The sequence below is a fragment of the Drosophila grimshawi genome, unplaced genomic scaffold (assembly GCF_018153295.1).
Source record: "Drosophila grimshawi isolate 15287-2541.00 unplaced genomic scaffold, ASM1815329v1 contig_1377, whole genome shotgun sequence".
Taxonomy (NCBI): Eukaryota; Metazoa; Arthropoda; class Insecta; order Diptera; family Drosophilidae; genus Drosophila; species Drosophila grimshawi.
In genome coordinates this window covers 16,904,244-16,928,254 of record NW_025062900.1, presented here as the reverse complement: position 1 = coordinate 16,928,254, position 24,011 = coordinate 16,904,244, and the positions used below count along the sequence as shown (strand labels likewise).

General features: G+C 42.2%; 3 protein-coding genes across 3 annotated transcripts; 2 read left to right on the top strand and 1 right to left on the bottom strand.

The window, feature by feature from the left end:
• Positions 1 to 12,268: 12,268 nt before the first annotated feature.
• On the bottom strand, positions 12,269 to 13,828 carry LOC6562810 (endonuclease III-like protein 1). Its single transcript, XM_043214688.1, has 5 exons — positions 13,789 to 13,828; positions 13,624 to 13,683; positions 13,133 to 13,561; positions 12,914 to 13,084; positions 12,269 to 12,859 (listed from the first exon to the last, which is right to left on the bottom strand). Exons 2-5 carry the CDS (start codon positions 13,678 to 13,680, stop codon positions 12,431 to 12,433), a joined length of 1,086 nt encoding a protein of 361 aa, XP_043070623.1. The 5' UTR covers positions 13,681 to 13,683; positions 13,789 to 13,828; the 3' UTR covers positions 12,269 to 12,430.
• A 107-nt stretch (positions 13,829 to 13,935) lies between these two features.
• LOC6562811 (E3 ubiquitin-protein ligase MIB2) lies at positions 13,936 to 21,981 on the top strand. The gene is made up of 7 exons (XM_043214687.1): positions 13,936 to 14,361; positions 15,078 to 15,177; positions 16,752 to 16,919; positions 17,709 to 18,378; positions 18,530 to 18,692; positions 18,761 to 20,504; positions 20,573 to 21,981. The coding sequence occupies exons 2-7, from the start codon at positions 15,111 to 15,113 to the stop codon at positions 20,929 to 20,931; spliced, it is 3,171 nt and encodes a 1,056-aa protein (XP_043070622.1). The 5' UTR covers positions 13,936 to 14,361; positions 15,078 to 15,110; the 3' UTR covers positions 20,932 to 21,981.
• Positions 21,982 to 22,238: 257 nt separating this feature from the next.
• On the top strand, positions 22,239 to 23,815 carry LOC6562921 (protein catecholamines up). The gene is made up of 2 exons (XM_032736714.2): positions 22,239 to 22,698; positions 22,770 to 23,815. The coding sequence occupies exons 1-2, from the start codon at positions 22,332 to 22,334 to the stop codon at positions 23,726 to 23,728; spliced, it is 1,326 nt and encodes a 441-aa protein (XP_032592605.1). The 5' UTR covers positions 22,239 to 22,331; the 3' UTR covers positions 23,729 to 23,815.
• The last annotated feature ends 196 nt before the right edge of the window (positions 23,816 to 24,011 follow it).

The window sequence follows — 24,011 nt, the reverse complement described above, 5'->3', positions numbered from 1 at the left end:
GTTGGTTGTCGGCTAAAGAGAGAAAAATGACTAAATCAAAGGAAGTGCGCCACACGGGGTGAGTAAAAGCACGTACAATACGTTTGCATGTGCCTGTATGTGTGTGTGTGTGTGTGTGCTTTTTGACTCGTTACGTATATATGGAAGTGTGTGTGTATGTATACGTGTACTTGTGTGTGCGGTTGGGTCCTGGCGCGTGCTTCGAAAACAGGCAGCATGGCGGCTTGTACCACCGACAAAGGAAACCAGTTTGAAAAGTTCTATCTAAAACAAAAAAGTTTAGATTAATATATTTGGTTATTACTGTTTTTGTTTATTTAACATTTAAATATTACATTTTATTTTTAATTTATTTCCTACATAGACAAAATAAGTCATAGTAGAAAAATAGCGAGTAATCGTAACTGTAAATGCACAAGTAGTCTGGGCACACTCTGACCGCACAAAGAAAAAGAGAAATGAAAGCAGACAATTCATGGTTTGTCGATAATATATGCTTTGTGCTTAGTGATACCGATCAAAAAGCTGCATTTCTGTTTTCAATATCTATATTAGTGCCTGAATAGCCAAGGCGAAGTCAGACAAGACACATTTGCCGGGTGGACACTCAACCGCAATGTGGCAAAGGCAGAGGGCAAGCCAAGAGCCATTGGTGTGAAAAAAATTGAAATTTGCGAGAGTGCTCCAACTGCCGCATGGCGTGGCATGGTGTGGCATGGCGGCGACGGCTGACTGCCCTTCTCTCTGTATGACTGTGTGTGTTGCTGTGTGTGTGTGTGTGTATGTGAGTTTATTTGTGTGTCTGTGGGTGGCGTCGTTTGCACACTTCAATGCTAATGTTGGCCTGGCAGCGACGCCTGTCGTCGACATGCTCACTGTGTGTGTGTGTGTGTGCTTGTGTGCCGTGGCAAGTTGGGCCAGGGCGCGTGTCGCTTGTTCGTTTTGGGATTTTGGGTCGACGTTAGGGCGTGTGGGACGGTTGGTTGGGTTTGAGTGCGCGAGCAGCTTGTCTGTGTGGGTGGCCTGGGTGCTAAAACTTTTACCGTCGACTGCGCAAACAGAACAACAGCACAAACCACATCAACAAAAAAATACAAATAAAAAAAACAAAAATAAAAAAGCATAAAAGAACAATTACAGACGCTCTAGATATTTCCATATTCTAAAACGTCTACGAAATGATCAACATTCCGCTTTGCCAGCTTGCTTATGCAGCTGCCCACTTAACTAGGCAACAGTTTTCATCACATTTTCAATAAACCAACGCCACTGTCAAATTGTGTGACACCCTCCCAATCTAGACAGTAAATACAATAAAAAAAAGTTTGCAGTCTGTGTAAAAAAGAAAAAGGTTGACGAAATCATATGCCACGGGCCTGAGCAAACTTTCCATGCATACAACGACAAAAGGTTGCGTAAAATATATACATATATCTACCATATACACACACAGATACAAAAACATTTAACTGTGTGTGTGTGTGTGTGTCTAGGCCTGATCATCTGCCCTTAAATGATGTGCTTGCCTGTGTTGCACAAGGCAAGAACAACAATCAACACAAACAACCGCCAACAACCGCAAAATTTAACTCATAGAACTTTGCCGCATGCCAGCGGCGTTAGAAAAGATTGTAAAGAAAATGCGGTAAGCCAGGGCAAGTCTTACTTTTAAGACCCCCCCAATGGGGGGCTAAGTAGGTGCTTTCTCGTGCGGTTCACGCTGCTCAATAAGCGTGACCTGACACGTTGACGCTTCAAATATGTTCTGTTGCCTATCACAAAGGGCGCAACGGCATCTGCCTGCCTGCATTTGTATGTGTGTGTGAGTGTGTGTGTGTGTGCACGTGTGCAAATTGACAAACAACAACAGCAGCAGCTATTGACCGCACTTGCTATTAAGTATTTTATGGTTTCGCTGGTTTTTGTTGTGCACCTCTTTTCGCTGCTGTTGCAGCGTTGCCACTTACGCTAACAGTCAGCGTTACCATGTTGTACGCGTAGCAAATAAGTGCAGCCAACTTCATTGGGATCGTTAAGTGTTTTAAAGAATTTTCTTGAGCATGCAGTGGGAAAACTTAGAGATCACATATTAATAAAGATATATAGTTATGACTATGACTCATATTGAGCCCAAACGCAGTTGAAAGTTTTACAATATTTGAACTGTAGCTTTACTTGGTTTCAATATTATTTTAGTATTTATTTGTAAGTAATATAATATTACTTAATATTTTATAATATTTGTTATTAATATGAACTGAGATTTCTGCTTGGTATCCTAGATTTGACATGATATTATAAATTATTTGTGGTCACTTACAGTGTAAAATGTTATTTGAGATTGATGTTAACTGCAATTCTTACATTTTGAAGAATAACAATTGGATTGTATTAAGTTAGTTTAACTAAGGAGGAGTTTGTTTTACTGGAAGTTTGTTGGATAATTCGTACCAAACAGTTTTGACTGACTTGAGTGCTTAAGGTAGTAGAAGGCAGTGGGCAGTTATCTAGAAGTACACAAAAGTACTTTAAGGGAGAGGGCTTCAAAATACTGCTACTGATCTTAAAAGCTGGGAGATTTAGTTTCTCCCACTTCAAAATGGTCGCCCCCATTAGAAGCCTTCCTAAAATCTTTTGTTCATTACAAACAGACCCACATTTAAACTATGAGTTTCCTCTGCTAATGCATTTCATTCAGTAATTTATTCAACAGTAAAAATCATTATTAATTTTTTGGGTGTCTAAAGAAGCCATATAATGCTACATCATACCATGATCTTCCAGTTTAATAATCTTGCAATACCTTTTTCAGATCTATTATTCTTACTTACTTTTTGAAAGGGGTTCTTGTCATTTTTAATTATTTTACTAGTCAGCTTAACCTAAGTTAATTCTCGTTTCTGTGGCTCACTTCTCATTTTGCTTATATGGAATAAATAACAGATAGATGGCTGACTAAGTCATCTATCTGCGAAGGCCATAATAATCACCGTCGTACAATAAAGCATGTATTTTAATTTAAATTTAGCTAGCCACTGTTACGAAACACCTGGCCAAAAGCTTGAGGCGCCACTGCCGCTGTCCTCCTTTTAAACACGCCCATTGTCTATCGTCATCTGAAATTCTGCTTAATGAAGCAACGACTACGCTTCCTGTTTCAGCCAATTTAGTGTGAGTATGTAATTCTTTAGCTATTACGGACATCCACACAGCAGCGTGCCCCAAGAACCCCCCACAAACTCCAAGCTCCCAAGCGAGCTACAGCACCTGTGACAGACGAAGCAGCAGTCGGGGATACGACCTGGGACGCGTGCATAAAAAGTTACGCATACATAAAAGCCCCATTTTGACCCCTCAACCCCGACAGCCCCTCAATCCACCGCACGCCCCCAAGCCGCAACCAGTTGCCCAATCACAAAAACTCCCCAGCCATAAGCCACCTGCCCGCTGGCGACCCAGCAGCAATGCTTTCAACGTTTATCTCCGTAGCCAGTGCCGGGGTCCAGAGCCCCGAGCCGCCGTGACGCGCAATCAGACGCAGTCATTGTGTTTGAGTGAGTGTCTATGTATAAGTCTGTGTTTGTGTGTGTATGTGTGTGTGTGTCCGTGTGTGTGGACAAAATGGTGGCAACAAAATGTCCCACAATTACCACTGAGGCCACATCTAACGAAGCCGATGATGATTCCTATGACAATTTTCTATAGCTGGCAAGTGGCAACGGCCCGACGCTGGCCTGGCCTCGCCTGTCCTTTCTCTGTGCTGCCACGTCCCCGTCCCTGTCTCCCCGCCGTGGCTACCCAAATCCAACTAACAATCAGACATTGCCACCGCCACTCGCCAGTTGCAAGACCGGAGACGGGGGCCAGACGAGCGACCAGCCAACGCCATCCATTTATGCCCCATCGGCAACAGCAGTAGCAGCAGCAGCAGCTTTTCTGTCCGTCCCTAGCTGTCCGTGCGGTCCAAACGGTTTGTGTGCCTCAAGCCCCGCCATGTCTTCAGTTTCAAAGTTTTCTCATGTAACCAGCCAGCGCAGTGGATGAGGAGCAGCAGCAGCAGCAGCAGGGGGAGGGCAAACAACGGATGAATGAGCGGACGTGCCAACCGGGACTCATACCACCCCAGAAGAGGTTGCTTGCCAACGACGCGGCATTGCGGCTAAAAAGCCATGCCAATGCTCAAAGGCAGCCAGCCAGCAACGGAATGCCTATTACAACGGCAGCAACAACCAACCAACCAACAACAGCAACAACAACAACAGCAATGCAAACAGCAGCAATGTTTCAGACGACACACGCCAACAGCAACACCACATGGACATGGCGTGTTAGACAGCTACACACAGCTCCACACCCCAACAATAACAACAACAACTACAACAAAACGGAAAAAACAAGTATGTATGCTCTAGTGGTGAAAGCTCGACTAGGAGTTATCCTGTAGTCTTATATTCTGAATTTTTTCTTGTCGATTTTATTTATCTATTTATTTACTATCAACTAAAGTCAGTCGACACAAAAAAAAAAAATACAAAAAGTAAAAAATAAATGAAATTTTATTTAATTATAAACTTAAATAAAAAAATAAGAATATTTTTATAAGAATTCGGGGGTATGTAAATGCAAAATGTTGCGAGGACTGAGAAAAACCCTGAAAAAACCAAAGAAATTGTGTAAGTTATCGATACAATTAAATAAATCGATACAATTAAATTTACACCAATCTCTTATGATCTCAAAGCGGATATCGACTCCACTATTGATGCTGATCAAGAATATAAACACCTCACAGAGTTATAGCTGTTTTGCCTGTTACAAACTTGTTCACAACTTCATTATAGCCTTTCCACACAATTACAATTGGTTGAGGGTATAGAAAAAACACACTCACACGCACACTTACACACACGTATACACACGCACACCGCAACATTACGGGACCAAACGAACCCGCCGGCCTCTGACGCGACCTTTGTGCGAATGTTTGTGTGTGCACCCTGTAGGAAACTTTTCGAGCTGCTGTTGCTAAATTTGGCTTGCATTCGATAAGTCTGACTATGGCTAAAACTAAATGAAGTTCGCTGTTATAGTTTGAGTTGATGTGGAACTTAACTAGCTAGTAAAGCAATGGGCTCTTATAAAGTGATATTTTCTCATCAGAGATGTGGCAGAAAGTCAGTAATTTAATCACTTTAGCTTGGCTTATTTCTAAAGCTCCAAGTTTAAGTTATCCTTAAGACGAATCAAATTTAAGCTCTCCACCATAAGATTGAGTCTTACCAGCGTATTGTATGGTTTATGTTTCAGTATATAATGATAAAGAACCAACTTAAATCTCACTTTTAAAGCTATCTAAGATAATATTAATTTCGTATTTTGACAATATGTTCCATATCAACTATTTTTAGTAAGCGCGTAATTTTATTTTCATCTGCTCTGTATTCCAATGATCTAAATACCATTTGAATGTAAAGTAAAGAATGGTGGCGGAATAGAAAAAAAATAGAATAGAATTGAAAATAAAATCAAATATAACAAATTTATATACAAAAAATATTATAATTAATAAACCAAGTGTTTTATTACTATTTTTATTTACTAAATTATAGTTCATTATTATAATAAAGTTATATAACCTGTCGATTTTGCTAGAGAGAAAGCGTTTGTCTGACAGATTTCAAATGTTGAATAAAATTTTTGTAAAAACCTATTTACAGCAATTTCTGGGTTCAATCTCAAATGAAAATCGACACAGGTCAGTTACAAAATAGCATGAAAAGTGCCCTCCAATTGATTCGAATTAGCTAAAGTCGAAATATTGATAGGAATTGACTAAGCAAACACATTTGAATAACATTTCTATCTCTGTTTCGGAGTCAGCAGCATGTTAAATGCACTGCTTTTTGCACGCACTTAATTTCAGCTAGTCTATGCGTGTGTGTGTTTGTGTGTGGGCGTTCGTGTGTGTGTGTGTGTGTGTGTACAAAATCAGCCAACGCAAGCTGCCGCCGCCAGTTCGTCTGGCTTCCGTTTTTAATGTGTGTGTGTGTGTTTGTGTGTGCTTGTGAGTTGTTGTTGTGGTTGTTGTTGGAGTTGCCAGCAATTATTCCGTTAGTGCTGGATCACACCCCCAACCAGTCACACAGCCGGACAGGCAGTCAGGCAGTCAGGCAGGCAGGCAGGCAGGCAGGCAGACAGTGAACAGCAGGAAAGGCGCGTTCGCGTGGCTCGTTACTCACACCAAAGAGCGCAGCTGCTGCTCCTACTCCTTGCTTGTTGTTGCCAGTTTTTCCTTTGGGGGCTGCTGGCGCTGTTGCCGTTGCTGTTTTTTGTCGACACTTTTTCACGGTTTGCTCGCTTGGATGCTCTTTCGTGCGTTGCCGTCTGCCAGGCAACCCGCATCCGACAGTCCGCCCCTGCTCGCCCCCAATCCTACAATCCTCAATCCCCAGCTGCACACTGTGTGTGTATGTGTGTGTGTGTATTTTGCTTGTTTTCTCTAGGGGTGCTATGCGCTCGTTCCATCCTTGGCTCGTTCATTCGTTCGTTTGTTCGTTTGTTGGTTCGTTCGTTGAGCTTTGGCTTTGCTCCTCTTTGTTGCTCTTCGTCGTCCTTTTTTGCCAGAAAATCAAAACACACGTCTCGGCGTGCGGCGCACATCTGCATAGAATTTCTAAAGTACGTGCCATGGACAAATGGACAGACGATGGCAGCCTGGCAGCCTGGCATGCTGGTGGTGTGGCTCTGGTGGTGGGGCTTTTCCTTCCTTTTTTATTTTTCCATTGCGGCCGTTGTCGTTGCCATTGCCGTTTGCCACAACCAGCAACTTTGGCGTCTCGTCGTCGTCGTTGGTGGCGTTGTTGGCGTTGTGCACATTCATGGTTTACATAGCTACCACAGCAGTCAGCAGCCTGGCAGCCTGGCAAGCAATCCCTTGTCCGCATGTCCCCACGTCCTGTTTGTATGTCTGAAGGCATGGCGTGAACAGGACCTTTTCTCTTCAGTGCGAATAAAGTGAAAAGCTACACTGCACAAAAATGCCACCTCACTCAACAAGTATTCCTTTGGCACTAATGCAGCAATTTCATTGCATACTTTTCAGCGTGGCACGATTTTTTTTAAACTTTGGTACAAATAGTTTAATTTCCAGCTAAAACTATGTAAAATGTTTGTAATTGCATTATTTGACGGCATAGAAGGCCAAATATTTATAAATAATTATTTTTATTTAATTTATAATTATATTAACATTCTACTTTTATTTAAATAATGAGAAAGGATGAGCAAATTAATGAGCATTTATTAAAATAAAATTTGTAATTAAGAAAATCGGAAAAATATCAATTGCCTGCAAATAAGTCAAATAAGAATTTTTAATTAAAAATAAAATACATTTTACTTTAAGTTATTTTATTTGAATTGATTTCATTTTTTAAGCAATTATCTATTTTTGCAATTTATTTTGAAAAATACGCTTTTTTTCGAAACTTCAGCTTTGTTAATAAAATGCAGTTTTCATACCTGAAAATGAGTTTTTAATTGCGTGCTTGATGTATAGCATTAAAAGTATAATTTAATATAACAATAAATATTAAAAATGCAAAAAGTCAACCATTAGCTGATATTTTCACCCTTTTTGGGCAGAGAGTTTTAATATTTGGTATTGCAGCAATCGATGGAATTTACGAATGTTATTTGAGTTAATTGGCCGCGGCTACGAGCCGAATAGCTATAAATATTTGGTTGCCGTGTAAAGGCGGCGGGCGCGTGCGGTGCTCAACGCTTGGCATGATAATTTCTCGCTCCACAAATCAACTGGTATGTACGCGCAGAGCGCAATTCTAACACCCTTCAACAATAAACAGCATGTCACTTAGCTCAAACTTCAAAAGTGCCGTGTGCGGTATGGGTTAAAACGGCGGGGCGAAACACGACAAGCCAAGGCAAGAATACAGACGCGAGGAGAGGCGGGGCAACGCGACGTGGTGGTTAGGACACAGGACGACGACGACGATGCCGAGAAGGGCAGTCATCGACGTCGTTATGCGTCGCAAGTGCCGCTAGCGCCAACATGCTTCCGTGTCGTGCCACACAGTTTTTATTTGTCTTTGGCGGCGGCGGCAGCTTTTGACTGGCAAACGAACCGGGGTAGCACAGTGGCACAATTCTATTTCAACTCGAAATGTGGATTAGGTTGTGCAACTAGAGCAGCACCAAGCTTAACATTATTTGAGCATATTTGCAAAATTGTAAATGTGTAAATTGTTAGAAACTGATTCTTAAAGAAGTCATTCTGTCCAAAAATATCTTCAATTTTAGAAAACTTACGAATTTTTAGATTTCAATATATATATATACATATATATATTTCAGATGTATTTAATTTTAATATTTATTATTTTTATAAATATAGAACATTGATTTTATTAATAATATGATCAATTTCATCCACTTCTATGAGTTAACGAAACCACTGTATTATGTCGAATGACAAAGTTCTGTTTGCTCGAGGGGTTAAGCTTGTTGACGGTGGGAGGGGCAGGGGGAGGGGATGTGAATGGGAAGTCGCTCTGGCGATAATAAACAGACACACATACACGAAGCAAGCGAAATGACAGCCTGCGCTGAAGTGTGTCTGATGGGCGTCGTCAGGCTCAAGCTCTGGCGACGGCGCTTCGCTTGTTGATATTGTCGCACTTGTGTCGCTAGCACAGTGGTCAGACATTGCTCAAAAATATATAGCTTTAACTGTTAAATTTCATATGACTAACATATTTGTCATTAATTATTTATATATTAATATACACCTAATAATGTTATCTAATTAAATATACGATAGCTGCATTTGTTTTTATTGCCTGGTCACACTGTACCTGTAAGCATTTTGATTGTCATGGCAATTCGAAAGCATTTGTCGGTAGCTCGTTGCCCGCTCCCCGCTCCCCTCGCCAGGCACACTCACTGACAAACTCACTGAGCCGCTCATACAACCCCCCCACCCAAACAGCCAGCAGCTACTTGCCACATTTGGCTTTCTGCCAGGACCCAATGACTCTGTGTGTGTTTGTGTGTGTGAATGTGTGTATGTGGGTGCGGTGGGTGCGGCAACTAAAAATGCGACGTGCGAGATTATCGTGTCGCTTGTTGGTCGCCGACTTTGCCAAATACATACATACAGGCACACATACATATGTACATATATCGCATGCTGAAGTAGTTGTTGTTGCTGTTTTTGTGGCCTCCCCCATCTCGCCCCGTGTCTATATATCAAGGCACGCTGGCAGCACAACTTACGCTACTGATGGCGTTGATGATGGCAAAAGGGCAGCAACAGCAACGACAACAACAACAACAACAATAAAGTCGACGACAACAACAGAAAAAGTGTGGAGAAGCGTGCGCGCGAGGATAACGACACGATGCGAACGACAGCATAAAGCAGAAGGAGAGTTAGCTGTGTGTGTGTGTGTGTGCGACTAATTGGGTGAGAGAGAATGTGGGTGCTCAAATTGGTTTCGTGCTTTCGTGTGACGCGTGCGGAGGCGTGTAAGCTCTCTGTCTATGTGTGTGTGTGTGTTTGTGTGTGAGTTTGTGTGTGCGGGCACACTGGATGTCGTATCGTTGTAGTTGTTGTTGTTGCTGCCTGCCTGGCATGAATGCTTGATGCGTGACGGCAGCGACCGCCAGTTGTTGCCAGCAATTGGAATGGACACACAGGACACACAGTACGGACACCAGCACAAAACAACAGCAAAAAAAGAGAAAAATACAATTTGCGTCGTGTGGATGTGGATTTTGTATTTGTACGTTTCGTTTCGCTTATTTTTTTTCGCAAGTTTACTTTTGTTGTTTTGTGCTTGGGATTTGCACGCTCGTGCAAGGACTCGACACCTAGCCCCGATCCCTGCCCCACTCCCATTGACATCGCCTCTGTTTATGTCATTTTGTTTATGCTGCCCGCACCGACGCGAAATGCGCCATTTTTAAGCGACCCGTTTTAGTTTTTACTTCCACACACTGGATATATATTTGTTTGTGTGTGTGTGTGCGGTTGCGTCGCTGTCAACGTCATCGTCCCTGTCACATTTCTTTTCACCCTTTGGCCCTGCACCGCTCCTCCTATTTTCGTTTTGCGGCTGACTAAGTTGAATTCAACGCTGTGGGTAACATCTGTGTCTAGGCATCCCTAAAACATTTTTTGTTGTTATTTGCATAAATATAGCATACACTAAAGCTGGCCAATTTTACGAGAGGAAGCGCTAGAGGGAAAGCGAGTTGGAGAGAGCGATTATTAAGATTTGATCGCAGAACTAAAACATGTGCTTCATTGCACTACTACTGATTCTTATGAGCTGAATAAAAATCATTGGATGGAAGAACCATGGGAAAAGAACCGATAAACAATTGATCACATTAAGACTTCTATCGATTTGACAGCTGCTTTTTGTTGGCTGGCGAATGCAAATTTAATTAAATAATTGCTATAGCTATATATATTTTGGAAGAGATTTCTATAGTTTTGTTTTACGAATTGATAATTGTACTTTAATTATTACTATTAATATTTCCTTTACATTTCATATAGTTGTTAGTAAAAGATGTTTAAGTTTTTAAATGGGGAAAAAATGCGGCAACGAACCCGTTAAACATATTTGAACCCACAACGAGCAGTTGGAAGCGGCTCACTTGACTCTGGCTGAAACGTGAGAAAGGTGGGAAAGTCGGAAAGTAGGAATTGCGTACTGGGCTTAAATGAAAACCCCATAATTCGCCACAGGATGTCTCTGTGTGGCACTTGAAGGAAACTTTGGCTACTGTTTCGTGTGTGGGTCGGGCTGATAACGGCGACAAGTGGCAAGCCAGTGGGCGTGGCAGGACTGAAAGAGGATGGGGAATAAGAGCAGCAACATCGCGCTATGTTCTCACTTGTCGCATTGGAGTGGAGTTCCATTTGACTGTGCGACTGCGACTTGACTAACGGGGGCAGAGGGAGTTGCCTTATCCTTATGCACTGTACGTGTGTGTATAAGTGCACAGCACTCAAACACACACACACACACATACACACATGCACAAACAGACAAACATTTTCGCATGACTCCCGTGAAGACAGTTGGACGTTGCCTGCTCCTTGTTGTTGTCGCACGCTTAAGTAGTATAGCCCTCCCAAACCTTCCCAGCCACCCAACACCAAACGATGGCGCCGGGAACACACACACACACACACAGACAGGGAGGGAGAGAGAGACGCCTTGCTGCGCACGCCGGATGTGGATGGAGGCGAGGACACGTAAACAGCGTTGAATTACAGCCTGACAAACGGGGCGTTGAAGTCTCCAACTTAAAAGTTATGTCTGTGTGCGGGTTGTGGTGGGAGGTGGCACGTCTGTACCCTGCCTGTGCATCATTTATAAGCCATACTAGGCCACAGATTGTCTTGACACCCCAATCCCAAAAGCACCAAAAAACCCCATCCCCAAAAACTCCTCCTCCTTAAGGCGCGCACGCAACGAAGCCGATGATGATGAGTGCACGCCAGCCATAACTTGATGAGGAGGCGGGAATCGGGGATTGAGAGTGGGAGTGGGAGTGGGTGGAGTGTCACGTGCGACGGTTCCTTGTTGCTGTAGGTGTTCCTGCCGTTCCTGTTGTTCCTGCTGCCTATGCCATAATTCATGCGGCAAAGTTGAAATGAAGAGCAATTTATTGAATAATACTTTCTTGCATGAGGTCAACACACACGCTTAGACACCAGCACAGACGGACGACGTCGCAACAGGATCACAACTCCCGCCGAACTTTGACACGTGCGGCGAACATTCCAATTGACCATTCATCTAACAGACATAGTAGATATATATATATATAGTATATGTTCTATGTGTATTTTGATATCAAATGCAGATTGAGTTTGTTTCAAATTTTGCATTCACCTCTCAGAATTTTAAATGCGCTTAGACCTTTTTTTAATCAATTTACTTAATTTAAAATTAACGAAAATAGATAAGGGTATCTGAATATTTGGCAAATTGAGTAACTAATGCACTAATATTAAAGTCGAAATGATGACTATTTACCTACTCTGCTTAATAATTATGCATTCATTTTAGTTTTATTATATTTCATGATATCATCAATATTTCGAGATTTTCTTTTTATAATATACTGCGGAAATTTTTTCCTTTTTTCTCAATAGGTTATAGCTCATAAATGCAAAATGCTTTATTTTTTAATAATGAAAACATAAATATTTATTTATAATTGAGCATTTTATTTATAATTTTATATGCATTTTTACTTATGATTTTTACTTAAGCCTAAGAATAGCAAAATCATTTTGAAGCATATATCACACGATAGTCTTTTAGAGATTACAAATTTTCCAATTGATTTTCTCATGTAAAAATAGTAATGACAATCAAGTTGACCTTTAAATGGTAAGTTTAGTTTTTGATTTCGGTTCACTTTTCTTGGCCAGCGCAGAAGCGGGACATATGTCTCTATTGAGGCACTCGGAACAGTTGGGCCTGAGTGGGGTGCAAACCGTCTGGCCAAAACCGACGAATAGATGATTAACCTCGGCCCACAGCTGACGGGGCAACCAGGTCTCCAGCTGAATGCGCGTTTGCTCTGGCTCCTTGGTGGACTTGCTTAGCCAGGCCAAGCGATTGGCAATACGATGCACATGGGTATCGACGCCAATGCCGGTAATCTGATTCCAAGCGGTCGCCATGCAAATGTGCGCCATTTTAGGACCAACACCGGGCAGCTTCAGTAGCTCCGGTATGTTATCTGGAATGTCTTCGTTGTACTTGTCTACTAGTATTTGTGAGGTTTTCTTCAAGTACTTTGCTTTGTTCTGCAATGTGTTTGAAATGTAATTCTTGTTATTATATTTATAATTCAGACATACTTTATAGAAGCTGACTGGGTGCAGCAGGTTCTCCAGCACACCAACTGGCATGCTCTGCATGCTGGCAGGTGTTAAAGTTTGCGCCTTCAAACGTTTCATCGCCTCAAAAGTGGTTTCATCCTTTGTCTGACTGGACAGCATTAGAGCTACCAATTTGTGAAAGCGTTGCGTCTACAAAGACTTGTGTTAATTATTAATATGGATGCCTATATTGCTCACCTTTGCATCGGCATTAATATCGGCACACTGATGACAGCCTAGAGTATCAACTGGCGCTGGTTTCTGGGAGCGCATTAGACGAATGTTTTCCAGATGCTGCCACCAATTAGCATTTGGAATTTCCTGATGCTGCTCAGTTTTAACAGCTGCAATTTCTACTTTGAACTCTTTATGTGGTTCGACTTCTTCGCTCATCACTTCTAGCTTGCACTCTGGGAGGAGTTCGACCTTTGGCACAATATCACAGGCGATAATTGTTGCCGATCCCATTGCAATTTTTGTGGTTTTTGAAACGATTTCTTGGCGCCCCTTTTTGGCGGGCAAATTTGGTTTGGGCAGCGAATTCACCTGACGCTGTTTGCGAGTTTGTACAGGCGAAAAGTAGCGTGGCGCAGCTGCAGCTGCAACGCTAGGCAAATCCTCAATGTCCTGCATATGCAACAGGTAATTATAAACAAATAAATGTAAAAACTATTTAAAATCATTCTTACCAAAAGTTCATTTCTGGCACTTGTGATTTTCGGCTTCGCTACTTTATTGAACTTCATCAGCTTGCAGGATAAAGCATTATTTTGGTTAGACATTGATCTTAAGCAATTTTTGTATAGGTTGTGCATCAATTTGCAAGTACTTTTAAATATTTTAACAATACCAACTTTGTCTACGCTACTGGTGCACAGTGTGACCGTCTGTAGGAAAACAGCTGTTCTTGTTATGCTTATCAACTGGCGATGAGTGTGGAGTCTGTCGTTAAGTGAGGAGCGTAGTATCAGTATTTTTTCTAAAATACTTTTGCAAAATCGAATCCAACCTTAGACTGCAAATTGCAGCCACACTGTTTTACATTCATACAAATTAAAATAAAATTTATTTTAAATGTACAATTTTTGGCTAATAGTAATAAATTAACATGCTTTAAGCGTCGCAGCAAATAAAACACGAATACGCGGAGTGCTAAATTAAGAAGTGAACGTTAACAAAACAACACCCAACGCATAACATAAGTGACAAATTGTATATGGTTGTGGAATTTGTGTATATAACAGAACAGTATATGTTAAAATATAAATTATCAGTTCAAGTTGCACAAAAATGCACTGCTAATTTGTTGGGCTTAGAAATTTGGCTTTAGAACGTACAAAGCGTATCAGCGTTGAAAGAAAATTGCATACAATACACACACACACGCACACAGTTGTACATTTGACGGAAGAGGAAAAATTGCATTGGTAAGTTGTTGTTGTTATTGTGTCCCCATCACAACAAAAACAAACAAACAAATTGATGTAATATTGAAAGTAATTGTTAAAATGCTTAAAGCAAAACAGAGTGTGAACATTGCTCAATTGTGTAGCTATGCAGATATGTAAAATATATATAGGGTATATATATGTATCCATATGTCTTATCTCATGCGTCACTTCACTTTCTTCGTTGCGGCGACAGCAGCAGCAAAAACTTTTGAGGACAACATACATGTATGTACATATGTATGAATGTATGTAATTCTTCTTCTGTTTTACCGTAATCAACTCTGATTCATACATCAACAATGTATAAAATACACTGGGTTATTTCAAATGCTTGTCATACGGCACCTGATAGAGGTGAGCGCGTGTCTAAGCACGAGTCAAACTAATAACAATTGTGCACAGTTCGTGTTCATATTTTAAAAACCTTTGAAATACGCTCAATTACTTAATTTGTGCTGACTGCCCACCTGCATTCGCTGCGTCTCTTTTAAAGGTGCCATATCTAAATACATACATATATCTACATCTATATGTATTTCCAGTTAGACATGCGCTGATTTTATCGTTTGACCCAAATACTTGCGATGCTGCCCCCGCGATGCATTCAATTTGACATAATTTCTCTGAATGTTTTCTTATCATAATTTATCAATATTCATTTGGAATGCTAACCAATCTGAATATCTCTCCAGGCGACTGAAACGCAACAATTGAACGCAACTGGAATGCGTGCCGCCATTCCGCCCGGCGTACGTGTTGTACGCGGTCCAAATTGGATATGGTCGAATCAAGGTAGGATGGCAACAGCAAACAGCAAACACATACTTTGTATGTTGTTTTTTTGTTTTTTTTTTTTATTTATTAATTTTTTGTTTACCCATTTGAGGAATTAACTAGCTATAACAGTTTGTTTATAATGTGTGTACAAATATGTGTGTGTGTGTAAGCGATCTACACCTTTGGGGGTGCCAGTAAATGTAAAGTGGAGACGACGGGGATGGGGACGCTATTTTTAGCCACACTCAGTGCGGCGGAATGCTTCCCAAATGGCTTTGCTGAAACACACACACACATTTCGTATACAAAATGGCAGAGGTAAAGTGAGTGGGACGGGGGAGGAAGAGTAGGAGGTGGAGAGGGGTACATGTGCGACCTTTTTGCCAAGAGTTTTTTACGCCGCCCGTCATAAAAGAAGTCAAACGCCTGACGACGTCGTCGTCGTCGGCGTCGTCTGTTTGGGACGCGTGCCATTTGAATATCTTGTATTTTTAGATGCACATGGAACGGAGGGTCTGTCCAGGATTGCAGCTGCTGCTGCTGCTACTGCCAGAAAGTGGGATGGAAAACAAATATATAAATAGTCTTAATTACCAGCTAAACTATGCCGCTTAAAGCTGAAATAATAGCATCAAATAACAGCTGTGTGGCGTTCTGCTTGCTTCCAAGAATTGCTGGAAATCTCAGAAACCTTGCATATAAAACGTTTAATAATTAAGTAAAAATATTTATTAGACATCTGTATTAAAATTATAGCTTACTAAACGAGGCGTTCGATTCCTAAACAAATATATTTGGAAAATGCAACAAATATTAAATATTTTTGAATGTTTTATTATAAGTCATTAAATTTTAATCATAGAAAATATAATTTTTAGCAATTTGACTTCAGATTTGCACACTTTTTTCTTTATTATAACTACAATGTTCTTTTTTAATTTCATTTAATAAATCAAAGACAGTTAAAATACATTAAATTACACATAAAATTTAATTACACTTAAATAAAAAAAACAAGAAATATTTATAATTCTTCAACTGTATTTTATGTTGTGCAACAAGAGATAAACAGAGAGATTTTGCTTAAATAGTTGCCACAGTCAAACAGTCAAAAGTTGAAGCGTCTCTGGTAACAACTTTAGCCATACCCTAGCCTAATGTGCATGTCAAAAATAAATCAAATGCCAGCCGCCCATTAACCGAGGGGACAAAGTGGGGACCCAGAGTTGGGATGGGGGGGGAAGTTAAACAAATGCATTGCCTGCCACACGCATGTTTAAATTTAGAGTTTAGCTGCACACCCGCCTGTATATATGTATGAATATATATAAATATATATATATGGCAGATGTTTGGCAAGAGCGAGGAGCCCCCGTCGTCGTCGTGCTATTCGCACCGGATGAAACATTTCCTTGGGAGCGAGTAGCAACGAGCACTTCGTTGTTTTTGGGATTGGGGTGTGAATACCATTTATAAATAGCTCCCGAGCTAACGGAAACTCGTGGGGCGCGAAGCTGTAAAAATTGAGAATCTCAGCTCCATTACACAAAAGTGCTATAGAAATTCTGATTTCATTTTGTAACCAACAGACGACGGAGAAGGTCACGTTGGCACCGTTTGCGAAATAGGACGCTGCGGATCGACACATTCACCGGAGAATACGGTTGTGGTCAATTGGGATTCCGGCCATCGCACCAACTACAGAGTGGGCTATCAAAATCAATACGATCTAATTATTGTGGACAACGCACAAGTGGGTAAGTAACCGAATTGAGTGAACCAATTATTCGAGATAGAATCTTGGTGGTTTTCTTGTTTGTTTATTATCTGGGACAGAAAGCGTGTTATCAAATAAGTTAACAATTTTGTATGAGTTAATAGAGAGAGCCTACAAACCAAGAAAAATAGTCAGAGAAGAGGAGGATTTTGGAATATCGACAAGATTTTATAGAACCCATATAATCCTACTGGAAGTCTTTAGCTCATATTATTTCCAAAATGTATCGAATCTTTTTGAATAAGGGAAACTTGGAATGTTCAATAAGCGAAAAGTTCATTTGAGCTGTTCCTGCTATACGAGAATCTACAAAAAAACACTAAGATATAGTCGGGAGAGTGGAATTGGAATATCGAAAAGTTGTTCAAGAACCTATATACTATAGTTGAAGTTTTTAGCTCATGTATGCCCAGAGATATCATATAATTTCCAAAATGAATCGATTGTTGTTGAATAGAAAAAAATCGAAAGTTGATTAAGGGAAAAACATATTTTATTATTTTATCTTATTATTTGCTACACTTGAAGTCGTTTACATACTCCCAGAGATCGTCTCAGTTCTAGAAAATAACAATATTTCAATTCAGCTTGTATTTAATGTTGCCATTTGATAACTTTATTATAGGGTATACTGATTTTCTGCAAATGTATACAACAAGCAGAGCGAAACATCTCTGAGTCCATAAATTATTTATGTTCTTGTTGTTTTTTTTTTTCATTTTCAAATCGATATTGCATTCATTAATTGCCGCTTTCGTATTGTTTGCAGGTGTTCGTCATTCAAATGTGGTTTGTGATGGCTGCGCGAAGGCGGGCATAGCCGGCATTGTGTTCAAGTGCGCCCAGTGCACCAATTACCATTTGTGCGCCTACTGCTACGGCGGTAATCTGCACAATTTGGAGCATCCGTTTGTGCGTTACACCACGCCCACATCGTTGGGCGTACGCGTGCCGCCGCGCAAGGGATCGCAGCGCATACAGCTGCGCGGCATCTTTGTGGGCTCGAAGGTTGTGCGCGGTCCGGACTGGGAGTGGAACGACCAGGACGGCGGTGAGGGCAAAACGGGGCGTGTTATGGAAATACGCGGCTGGGACAACGAATCGTGTCGCAGTGTCGCCAACGTCTCCTGGGTAACCGGTTCAACGAACGTCTATCGTCTGGGCCACAAGGGCAACGTGGATCTAAAATATATAGCAGCTACTTGCGGCGGACAGTACTATAAGGATCATATGCCGGTGCTGGGCCAGCCCGAGGAGCAGCAACCAATCGTGGCCATGGTGAAGCCAAGCTTCTCGGTGGGCGATCGTGTCAAGGTCTGCCTCGAGGTGGATGCACTGATGAAGTTACAGCAGGGTCATGGTGGCTGGAATCCGCGCATGGTTGAACACCTGGCCAAACTGGGCACAGTACATCGCATCACCGAAAAGGGAGATATACGGTATGCATCAATGGACTAAAATAATCCAGGAAATTGTATTCGCTTCTTTGAAGTTTGAGTATTTAATTAGAATCGTTTGATTTTTTAAAATGAATCGATCTCAAAAATGTATAATTAAAATATCCATTAAATATTAATTTCCATTTTGCAGCGTTCAATACGAAAACTGCCCCAATCGCTGGACTTTTCATCCCGCCGCACTCGTCAAGGTTGTCTCGTTCCGTGTGGGCGATTTGGTGACAATTATAAGCGATGCACAAAAAGTACAGCAGCTGCAGAAGGGGCATGGCGAATGGATTGATATCATGCGTTATGTGAGTACAATTGGACATAGTTTCCCCACTTCACCAGATCAGCAACTAATCGTTGTGCTATCTTTCAGGCTCTGGGCAAGCTGTGTAAAGTGGTCAAGGTGTATTCGGATGGAGATCTGCGCATACAGCAGCTGGACGATGGCTTCGAGTGGACATTGAATCCGAAATGTGTGAAGCTGGAGCGTTCACCATTGGCGACGGCAGCCGAACGTTCCAATAGCATGATGGACTTGAGTCATCGCCGTACGGATCATGTGATGACACCGCTATCTGGTCTCTCCGGCAGCTCGGTGGCCGATAAGTTGGTGCGCGAAGCGGCCCAGGGACATTTGGACTTTGTGAAGCAATATCTGGATGTGAATCCTAGTCAGGTGGATGTGATGAGTGGCGGCAAGGCATGCATACAGGTTGCCTCACATCAGGGATTCGTCGAGCTGGTCAACTACCTCATCTCCAAAGGCGCCAATGTCAATGTGGTCGACAAGGAGGGCGATTCAGCACTGCACTATGCAGCCTTTGGCAATCAGCCGGAGACAATGCGTGTGCTGCTCGAGAATGGCGCCGCAGTGAATTTCCTCAACTCCAGCCACTGTTCGGCGCTGCACATTTGCGCGCACAAGAAGACGCCGCATTGTGTCCGCGAACTGCTGCAGCACAATGCGAACGTCAATATACAGGACTCTTATGGTGATACGGCGTTGCACGATGCCATCGGCAAGGAGAACACCGAAGTCGTTGAGCTCCTCTGCAATGCGCCAAATTTAGATTTTACGGTGAAGAACAATCGCGGCTTCAATGTGCTGCACCATGCGGCGCTCAAGGGCAATGTGGTCGCTGCACGACGCATCCTTCAGCTCTCCCGTCAACTGGTCAATGTGCGCAAAGATGATGGTTTTGCGGCGCTGCATCTGGCGGCGCTCAATGGGCATGCCCAGGTCGTCGAGACACTGGTCACTGAGGGTCAGGCCGAGCTGGATATACGCAACAATCGACGGCAGACGCCATTCCTGCTTGCTGTCTCGCAGGGACATCCGAGCGTTATCGAGCGCCTCGTCAAGCTGTCGTGTGACATTAATGCCAAGGATGAGGATGGCGATAACGCGATGCATCTGTGCGTCATCAAGAAATCCAATTTACAGCAAGCTGCAGAGCCATCCCAAGAGGATGCGCCCGAAATTCACAAGTTCTTCGTTAGCCTCGCACAGACGAGTGTGCGCAGCGAGGATCGCCTGATGTACAGCGTCCTCATTTACTTATCCCGGCACGGCTGTCGCGTCGAGCTGAATAATGCCAATGCCAGCATCTTCGAGTGGATCACAGATCGCAACATTAGGCAGCTGATCTTTGGCCAGCAAACGGAGGACTCGGCTGTCACAACGACGACGACGACATCAACGTCAGAGGCACCGACGCCTCTGCAACGTAATATGCATGCCTTGGACATAAACCCAGTGGACGAAGGATTTGTAGTTGTTGGCGATGCTGGCGAGGATGCAGCGGCGACCACACTGACGCTACCACCGCCACCAATGCAGCCCAAGCCCAGTGAGGCAACAACTACAGCTGCCGCCGCTTCTGCTGCTGCTGCTGGACTGCAGCCATCGCCGGCGAACAAGAAACTCAATTCGGATGCCACATGCAGTGCTGCTTCACCTCAGGTGGCGCCACGCAAAAAAGCACCAAAGCCGCCAGTGCCAACAACAGGAACAACAGCAGTCGACTCAAGTGCATCTGCAGCTGCATTGCCGGGCATAATCACTGGGCAGTTGGAGTGCATCGTTTGCAATGAGCCGCTGCAGCTGGTGCGCTTCGGTAAGCAACAAGCATAGATTCCATTTATAGCCAGTTCTTTTATTAACCTATTCCGTTTGTATTTATAGAGCCGTGCCTGCATCAAATTGCTTGCGAGGAATGCAGCATACGTATGAAGAAATGCCTGCGCTGCGGCGTTGCCATTGAGCGACGTTTGGATGCCAATGGCCGGCAAATCGTTAGCCAACAGTTGTCGTCGACATCGTCGCCCAGCGACCAGGCGCGTCTGCCTTCTGGTGATCTGTTGCGCTATCTGGAGAACAAAGTGCAGGAGTTTGAGGAGTCACACTTTTGTGGCATTTGCATGGAACGCAAACGGGATGTGGCATTCCTTTGCGGCCACGGGGCCTGCTCTCATTGTGCCGAAACGTTGCGCACTTGCCACATGTGCCGCAAGACGATACTAAAGAAGATCAACCTGTACTGAGCACCCAGTGCACCCAGCAATTCGTAACCAAAGTGGCTTGTATATATAAATACTACAAAAGATGTTTAAATTACATACGCATATATTTTCCGTGGATAACGTTGCGTGTCGTCAACACCTGATACCACCAATTCGATCCAGCATCATGACTTTATCTTATCTTTTTTCTTTCATTGTTTTTATTTACTTTTTTTTTTGGCAAATTTACTCCCATCTTATTATTTATTGAGCACCAGATTGGAATTGTTTTCGCGTTTCTGTAAACGATTTACATAAGGCATTAAATACTACATGTAAACAAGAATTGTTGCACTTACCACATCAACACACCCATATACACACACACGCGCACACACATACTCCTTTACAACCACACGCACACATGTCAATAGTTTATTAGCATCGTTTAACGACATCGAAAAACTAATTAAAATATATTAGATGTGTAATAATGTAAGCATTTTAATTGGAAACCCCAGATCATTTGAGTTATTTTGGAGGATTATCAGCCAGTTAAAACTCCAGACGCATTCGAATTTCCTAGAAGGACTTTCATTCTTGATAGTTTGAATGAATATTCCAGCTAGATTTTCTTCCTTCATTAAATAACTTATTGCCAGTAACCCGAGTCTCTTATTATCTGGAACCGCTACACAAATGTCTATCAACAATTAAAAGTTGCAGATTGTATATAAATTTAATATTTAAAAATGTATCTTTGTAGATCCTACTTGTGAAAATATTTTTTTAGATTCTGCTTTCCATCAAATTTTAATAATTAACTGTTGAAACCTCTCATTTATTAGATGTTTTGAAATCATTAAATGTTAAATATGGTAGTTATAATCATGTTGTGTTTGGCCTCTTTTATATAAATTTAAGTTTTTTAAAATGTGTAATTAATTGCGCATTGTAAACATCTCTAGAATGTAGAAACATAATTTATTTACATATATATTATTATGCTAAGTTTGCTTCCAGATAGTGTGTCTAACCGAACCATCGAATCGAGTAAAGTCCTGCCGGCAAAGGGTGCATTTAACAATCGAATTTAAAATGACAATACGTTCAAGAGGGCGAGTTTTTTGATTAACCATACGTGGAAAGCAACCTCGCTGTTGCTCCAGTACTACAAATATATTATGAAGTGTGAAATATTTCACTTACAACAAAGCTGAATCTTTATAAACAAATTTGATTATCGATAAATTTAACAATATGTTTCTGTCAGAAATAATACTAAAAATACTGCAAGCATCCGATACGAATTGAGCCAGGTATCGATGACGATTAACATATGAGTAGTTATCGCTTGGACAGAAAGCAAAGAAGAGAAAAAACACACACGTCACAATTACTACAAAAATACTTACGCGTGTGAAGAAGAAAAGTTAACAAATATGCCTAAACAGTTGGCGGATTTTCAGCCGTCAAGGTTTCAATTCTATCAAAAGGTGGCACTGGGCATCCTACTGATAGCCTTTTTGCTTTCGCTGCCGGCAATATGTCAGAGTCAAGGTGCCAGTTTTAAATACTCCCGCGAAGCAAATGAAAATTTTGATGCAAAGAATGCGCCGCCGGTAGTCCATGATCATCACGACCACGATCATGACCATCATGATCACCATGGACATGACCATCATGATCACCATGGACATGACCATCATGATCATCATGATCACCACGGACATGACCATAATGATCATCATGGACACAACCATCACCACCATGATCATGATCAACATGATAAAAAGCCGGCGTCATTAGGTGAGCGATGGATTGAGACAAGCAAACAATTGTTAAAGGCTTTTATAATGTTCGTTTTATTTGTTTTACAGATATGAAGAGCATTTGGATGCACTCAATGGGCTCGACGCTGCTTATCAGTGCCGCTCCCTTCGTGCTACTCTACATTATTCCATTAGATAATAGCGAGGCAATGAAACCCCGACTAAAAGTGTTGCTAGCATTTGCGTCCGGTGGTTTGCTGGGCGATGCTTTTCTACATTTGATACCACATGCCACGCATCCGCACAGTCACGGCGAGCATGGCCACGACCATGACCACGATCATCATCATCATGAGGAAGCCGAGGGCGAGGGTCATGGTCATGTGCATGATATGAGCGTTGGACTCTGGGTGCTCGGTGGCATTGTTGCCTTTCTGTCTGTTGAGAAATTAGTGCGCATACTTAAAGGAGGCGACGGATCTGGTGGACATGGACACAGTCACAGCGCATCAAAACCCGTTGTCAAGGAGAAGGAGACTGGGGCGGGGGATAAGAAAAAGTCAAAACCGAAACCGAAGGCAGCTGCCAAGACAACTGATGATGACGAGGGAGAAGTGGAAATTTCTGGTTATTTGAATTTGGCCGCAGACTTTGCGCACAATTTCACTGATGGTCTGGCCATTGGTGCTTCCTATCTGGCAGGCAACAGCATTGGCATTGTTACTACCATCACCATACTGCTGCACGAAGTGCCGCACGAGATTGGCGATTTCGCCATACTCATCAAATCCGGCTGCTCACGCCGCAAGGCCATGCTGCTCCAATTGGTGACAGCGCTGGGCGCTTTGGCGGGCACTGCGCTGGCTCTGGTGGGTGCAGGGAGCAGCGACGGCAGCTCGGCGCCCTGGGTGCTACCGTTTACAGCCGGTGGTTTCATATACATTGCCACGGTTAGTGTGCTGCCCGAATTGCTGGAGGAGTCGACGAAGCTGAAGCAATCCTTGAAGGAAATCTTTGCGCTTCTGACAGGCGTTGGGCTCATGATCGTTATAGCTAAGTTTGAATAATTGATACTACAGTGCAGCTAATTATAGCTTTGTTTCAGCAACTAAAATATTTGGTGTGATTAAACAAATATATATGGCCCAATAGTACTTCCAAACATATTTGGGAATCTAACAGTTTGTATTAAAATTAAGAAAAAACTCACAAAAATTGTGTTATGAATCGCAATTTTCATTTGCTGAAAAGTCGCCTTAACTATGAAATTACAATATTTTCACGAAATATTTATTTGTGGCTCAGAATTGAATAGGCTTTCAGCAATTCAAATTGTTTGCTTATTAAAAT